Consider the following 7683-nt stretch of genomic DNA (forward strand, 5'->3'; position numbering starts at 1 on the left):
TAAGGTAGGAGAGACCTTGTCTCATACGTTGTGGTTGGTCTACCTATTTTGTGTGTAGAATTTAACAAATCATCAGTTGCAAAATATCCACCCAACACTTACTATGTGGGCATGTTGACCTTCATACATGTCTTGGTTTTCTTGGGAATGCCCAAAATTTCATAGTTAGCAATTAGACTTTGGTATGCAATGAGTACATTGATGACGATTGTATTCATTAAGCCCATTATATTTTAACATACACCAAAACACAACCTATGTCTCCATTTTGATAGGTTACTGGTTCAAATTGATGTTCATTTTTTGCACACACACAAACGATGGATGTCCTACTCCATTATCAATATTTTGAATTTTTGATATGAAAATCTTCATCTATAGGTGCTCATTAAATTTTAAAATGATATTATTTGAATTAAACTTAAAATAATGCAAAATAATAAAATTTCATGCCCATATCTTGCTTGATATTGTTTTAAGATCTGTAAAGAAGAGTTGAGAATTTAACGAGGATCACAATTAACAAACAAACTAAGACAAACAATTTCTCGAAACAAATATTAAAATGAGTAATTCAAACTACTTACAAAGCATACAAATTATTAAGCTCAATTATTGACATTCTTTAAAACTCATCAACAAACATACTAAACTCTTCCTAGAGCTCTATTTCTACATCAATTCGCCCTTCAATCTCCATTCCTACATATTTCTTCTTCTATGTCTTCTCTACTTCTATCTGATTATCTACGCGTCTCTCCCTACCTACCTCCATATATCCATTCTCATCTTCATCTTCATCTATCTATATACTTCAAGCTAACTGAACTATTAGTAAGAACTTTGATGCATTGCATCACTTGTTATTATTATTACTAATATAATTGACACATGGACTGATTCAATATGCTTCAAACATATCTCTAAATAAAAACCATAATAACAAGCACAAATGTAAACACATCGTATAGAAATTCATATCCCCCTTACCAAAAAACACCACCATCACCATCATATTGAAAAAATCTCTATGTAAGAGTGAAAAGATAGGGGTATCTTACCTCGAAGTAACTCCATTGTTTGGAATGACCTATAGACAACAATTATGCATTTTTGTCTACTTGCATAGGTCCAAGTCCCAACTAATACCATACTAGATACAGTCCATTAGGAAGATGTGACTTACTTTCAAATCAAATATAGTTTGCCTGAAGGAGCACATATTTCCTGTCATAAGTTTTGTACGGAACGGCACAGAACAACAAGATCCACGAAATGGATTCCAAGCCCTCTGGATTGAATCTGCACCCTAGAGTTTTTAGGGCAAGTATGAAGGTTTTCCTGAATGGTTTGTAAATGTGACCGTTACGGCCAAAATTTAAAACCAATAGAATATTCGGCCTTTTGATTATCGTGCCCGCTGCCACATCATGGCTTAAAAATGGTTTACGATAAGCAATTAAAAATATACGACAGACATTTAAATACGACATGCCGTTATAATTATTATAGTGAGGCCGCGGACATATAATTTATTTTCAACCAATCACATGGCGAAGAAGGCTTAAATGCTTATCCCGCCGGATCTTTGAGCTTTTTATTTATTAGCTAATTAATTGAACAAGCTTCTTTTCAAACATTGGACGATCATATGGACAACGGCTGGATAGGAGGGTTGATTAGCTAGAGATTTGTAAAAACTGATCTGACGATTAGGATATGTACGACGTGTTTGTGACCGTCAGATGATTCAGATGGACGAGAATGTTATGCTACATTGTCTTTATTGCGTGGCCTGAGCCATCAGGAGCACTCTCCTTGATTCTAGAGTCATGTAAGATAAGACTGTTACGTTTTCTAGGCCATTGGTGGGGTTATTTCAGGAGTGGGCGAAGTTTTTACGTTGAATCAAATGGAATTGATTAAAGAACTTGGTTTTTCGGTTTGAGGTAATGTGGCTTTACGTTTTAGCAAATTCTGGGAGGTGTTTTGGTTTCTTTTCAGCATTGTGAGGCTTCCACTAATGGTTTGCTGTAGGTTCTTGGTAATGAAAGCTTTGATTCAGCTTGATTTCGATTCAGGTTGGGCTTTTGATGACGCTTTAATGTTGTTTTTCTAGTTTGGTTTCATGTTTTGTGCAATTTAGTATAAGATTGGTTCTCGAGGGGGGTTCTGCAAATCTTTTTTTGGGGGAGGAGTCCCATAACCCTTGTGGGTACTCATAAATCATTGTGGGTATTCATAAATCATATCTTTGTTTTTCACAATGGATTCATGGGCTCACAAGAAACACCACGGTCCTCAAAATCGTCTGAAAACGGCATTCCTGGTGCTTAAAGTTGCATTTTTGGCTCTAGGGTTTATATCTTTTATCAAATTTGGGGTTCCATCGCTCCAACACTTCCTATTTCAGACAATTCCTTCGCTTTGGCTATCTTTCTCCAGTTGGTTAACCCCACACTTCCTTTACATTGTACTCAACTGCATCATTCTAACCATAGCTGTTACTTCAAGCTTGCACCAGAAACCTAAACCAGAAGGCGATCCTTATGATTTAGCATCCCGCCATCATCATCATGATGTCAAAGAGCAGCACCCACCGCCACCAGAAATAAGTTATCATCAATTCCAACACCATCATGAGCCCCACAACGCTCACACTGCTTTCCATGATGAAAATGAAAACCCCAATTCATATGCATTGGTCCAAGGAGAAAGCCCTTTCCCATCAAGAACACCCACAAAGGTTAAGGCCGAGGATGATGATGAAGAATGTAGCTACATTGGCAGATCCAACTGGTCTCCACTTCCTGCAACAGCTTCATGGATGACAAGTGTTGAAGATAAACCCTTGGCTTCAGCAAGGTTTACCCACAAGAAATCTTCCAAGGCAAGCCCAGATACAAAGACATCTCCCCTCAGTAGGGTTTCTCGCCCTAAGAAGGGAGAAACCCTAGAATACACTTGGAAGACCATTACAGATGGCCGACATCCCCCTTTGGCTCGCCATCTTCGTAAGTCAGAAACATGGGAGATGACTCCAAAAGCAGTAAATGCGGAGTTTTCTTCTTCTTCTCCGGTCCTCAGGAAGTCTCAAACGGTGAAACAGCGTGCTGTGGAGGATTCCCCTGCTTCTTCTGCCTCTGCTTCCCCGGCAAGGCACAGCATGAAAAGAGAGCCTTCTCTCGGCCAAGATGAACTCAATAGACGCGTGGAGGCCTTCATTTCAAAGTTCAACAATGAGATAAGGTTGCAGAGGCAGAACTCGTTCAAGAGTTACAGTGACATGATTAACCGAATATGAGGAAGAAAGGAAGATACATTTTGGTTTGTTTTACTGATATCTTTGATCTTGTTAGTTTCATTTGTTTTCTGGGTGTTTTTGTCAGCTCAAGCAGGGGAATCCTTGTGGATTACTGAGAATTAGGGGTCTTCTGCATGTGAAAATGGAAGCAAAAAAGCATATATGGTTATAGAAATAGTTTGGAGTGTTTTTGTTTGGAAGAAAGGCGCACCCTGATATTAGAAATGGTGGAAATCTGGATAAATTCATTTATTGTTTTACCTTTGATCATCAAGTGAACACTTTCCCCTGTGTTCACAACTGCTTGAGTTTTGTGGGGGAACATGATGAGCGAGGAGTCTCCTTTTGTAATGCCAGAGAAGTTGCCGGAGGAAAGTTTCATGGTTTGAAGCCATAGCTCATGGGATTTGCAGATTTTGCTTGTAAAATCTCAACCCACCATTCCTTCTGAATGCAACTCATAGGAGATGAGTGTCCATATACTACATAAGGTTTTTGATCCTTGTTCACTTTTATTGCAAGGAATCAATGATCCAGCTTTTGTTTATTTCAGCAAGCTTCGAAATTTAATAGAAGTGTTTACCTCTGAGGAATAACATTTACATGGCCAGTTTTATCCTTACTTACCAAAGAAGTTTATTAATGCATAATGTTTTCTTTATGATGTTTTGGATTCAATTGATTAAAAGTTATTTTATGTATTAGTTGTTTGAGTTTTATTAATACTGGAAAAGAGCTAATTCATATGAGAGGTATTTAATAGGTTGAACATATTTAAGTTTATATAAGAATAGTTTTTGGAAAATGGTTTCAATTGATACAAAATGTAAATTGTAATGATATTGTTAAACAATTAACACAGATTATTAGAATACATATCATGCTTTTGGATTTGATTCTGTAATAAAAAAATTAACATCAAAGTTTAAGGATCAGACTTAGTGATTCATCTTTATAATGAAGAAGAGTACAATAGATTTAAAAAAGTGAAATGTCATGATGGTCTGAATTGACCCTTAATTGAGACTGATGTTCAGGAGGTTGCCCATTTTGAAGTGTACAAGAAAAGTTAAAGTTATCTGAAAATGGAACCATAAAAATTATAAAAGAAGATTTTATCATTTAGAACTATCAGATTTTCACAATCGATCAGTATTGCTATTGTTTTTTGGATTTGATTGTGTAAACTATTTTTATCAACAATTCCGATTACATTTGTCCTTTCTCTTTTATGATAAAAATTATTTACACAATCAAATCAAGAAAACAGAATAACAAGATATTATCATTGATAAATAGGAGATGAGATATTATGATGTTTAAACATCTTCTTGAATAGAATGTCATCATTCTCATTCATGATAAGCAACATGTCAAACTGTACAATCTTTCATTTCATGATATGTGTAGCTGTCCTGTTATTTGGTAGACTGCTGCTTTCAAATTTTTTACTGATTCAAATATTCAAAATAGCTTTCAGAATATTACAATGTAGCTGAATAAAATAGCTTTTCATAATGTCAATTTGAAATTTCGGTTCCGTTTCCACTCTGTCGTAGTAGTTTTGGACTGATTGGGCTGTAACTTAACCTCAGTCGTCATGTGTAAGCTGTAGAAAATGTAATTTTACAATGTCCTGTATATTAATTATTTTAAATTAAAATTTTAATTGTTAAGAAATTAATGTGTAGAAGAAATATAATAATTTGGTCATATTCAAGATAAGAAATAATAGATTTTAAAATTTATATATTAGTTTGCTCTCTTTTTTTTTTTTGGGTTTTTTTGTATCTTGATGATATGGATTAAGTAGAGTGATTCAGTATTGGATGATATTTATAAATTCAATTGCAATATAATATAATGAATTGTGAAAATCTTAAAGCTTTGTTCGAATTTAATTTTAAATAAAAAAATTAATGTTTATGTAAAATATTTTATAGTTTGATCGCGTTCTAAAAATTAGGAATAGAATTTTCAAAACATATCTAATAGAAGTAAAATTATAAATTGTAACAATGATATTAAATTATACTTTTGAATTTATATTTTAAATACGAGAAACTAATATTTATGAGAAATACTAACAATTTGACCATTTGGAAAGATTTGACAACATATTTTTGAAAATAAATCAATAAAAGAATCTATTGAGATTCGGTTCAATTGAAAAGCATCATATTCAGGTATATAAGAATAGAATTTCAAAATGAATTTAAATAAAAAAGATAATTGTAAATTGTAATATTGACATTAACTAGCAGATGCATGCTTTTGTACATACAAAGGTCGAAGAAGTTATATTTAGCTACACAAAATTATTTTACTTAGAACTATAAAAGAACTTTAAAACTATAGTACACTTATTTTTTTTATGCTACCCTCCAACAACATGCCAAACTATTTTCATGCCTTCCTAGTTTTGTGTAACCTAACCATTACTGTCTTGGCAACGACAAACTAGGAAATTGTTTATAATAAAATAATTGGAGGTCTACAATGGAGGCATGACACCAGTATTGTAGCAATAACAATGAAGCATAGGGGAGGAGTACTACTAGTTGTTGAAAGATCAAATTACAAGTATCTTCCAAAACTTAGAGATGCCTTCCTCCACTTAATGATAAAAATGATTGAATTTTTTTAAGCTCTTCTAAATTATAATTTAGGAGTTGGGTGCTCATTACCAAGAGTACTGCTATACTTTTTCATACTAAAAATGAATGATATGAAATTTGTTATATATAAAATATCTACTTAAAAGATATACCAACCTCAAAATATGTGTACTAATAGTACTGATAAAGTTGTACATCTGATCCAACTAAAGTCTACAGTTTTTAACTATTGAAAACACAAATAAACTGATATTGACACATGAAATTTAATAAAATATTATTATTATTATTATTATTTATTTACTACACAATCCAAGGCAAAAAAACAAAAAACAACGAAACTGATTTTTATATCTGAGACGGCATGGGTAATGGTCCTTGTTGGAGAGCTTTTAAATGCTTAGAAGCATTTCACCGTACATAGTTGGTAGAATCATAGTATTAAATGCTTTTAAATCCTAAGTTGGTAGACTCATGTGTATGTGTTTAGGTAGAATTGTGTACTTTAAACAACAACAAAAAGAGTGCATTGCTTACAAATAACTTATATTTATTGTAATGTATTTAGGATACATTGAATGGTTCTAATCAAGGATGATTTTAAGAAATTCTTTTTATGTTCAGGGTGATTTTGTTTTTTTCCTAGATAGGGAAATAAAAAAATATTATATGTTGATCATTTTTTTCTTATCTTAACAAAAATTATTTTAAATGTAGCGGATTAAATTTTTTTAGACTATTTTAAAAAAATGCTTGGCTAATCTTTACTGGTTATATAATAATAATTATTAATTATTATAATTTGTAATTTTGTAGTTAATGATTATAATAGTTTTAACTATTATTAATTTATTTTAAAATATTAAGTAAATAAATAGTTTGTTAAATTTAAACTTATGATACATATAACATCATGATTCATGATCATGTAATTTAAATTGTATAAATAATATTGACATTTGATTTGAAAATAAAAACTTCAAATTATTACTTATATATAAATGTTCATATAAAATATTGAATATTAATTTATTGATTCATTACTTCCTATTTTCAAATCTAGATTTATTTAAATATCATGATATCATAATATTTTTAAATTTGTATCATATTTTGAATTAAATGAAAAATGTCACGGTTATTAAAATTTAAATTGAGTTATGATTATCAAGTTGAAGTAATTTAGCAAATATTGAATACAATCTAAATCATTTTTAATTTAGTAAAAATGCTACGATTATTAAATTAAGTTATCATTATCAAGCAATTATTGATCAATGAATGATTACAATTTACAAATTATAATTTTATATTTTCAAAAATTCGATGTTCTATTAAATTTTTTTGCATGTTTAATTTTACTCTAATCCAAATCAGGGATTTTGGAAATTGTCAAGAAATTCAAATAATTGTTTGTTTTAACTAAAAAATTTAGTTAAAATGTGTGCAACTGGTTGCTGCACTTAGTGATTTAAATTAAAATTTGCAATGTGCAAGAATAAGATAAATTATAACTTAATATTTGTTATGCAAAAGGTTTAACAAATTGATCTGGATCGTTCAATGAACGATAGATCAACGACCGCAACTCTATTTCGAATAAAATTTTAAAATATTTTAGTTAAATTCTATTTCTACCTGAAATCAAGACACGTGCAGTACAAGATTCTTTCTTGTAGTTATGTCTGACCGTTGATTAAAAGAAAGATCGGCGACTCGAGATGAATTTTGGATCGATTGGGGAATGTTTTTCCATGTGCC

At 31.6% G+C, this 7683-nt stretch overlaps 1 protein-coding gene across 1 annotated transcript; it reads left to right on the top strand.

Annotated features, from left to right (window-relative positions):
* Nucleotides 1–1813: 1813 nt before the first annotated feature.
* On the top strand, nt 1814–3906 carry LOC149533941 (uncharacterized). The gene is made up of 2 exons (XM_089804739.1): nt 1814–1949; nt 2038–3906. The coding sequence occupies exon 2, from the start codon at nt 2267–2269 to the stop codon at nt 3302–3304; it is 1038 nt and encodes a 345-aa protein (XP_089660865.1). The 5' UTR covers nt 1814–1949; nt 2038–2266; the 3' UTR covers nt 3305–3906.
* The last annotated feature ends 3777 nt before the right edge of the window (nt 3907–7683 follow it).

Source organism: Cupressus sempervirens, chromosome 10 (assembly GCF_028749045.1).
Source record: "Cupressus sempervirens isolate cs-2001-9-10 chromosome 10, ASM2874904v1, whole genome shotgun sequence".
Classification (NCBI taxonomy): Eukaryota; Viridiplantae; Streptophyta; class Pinopsida; order Cupressales; family Cupressaceae; genus Cupressus; species Cupressus sempervirens.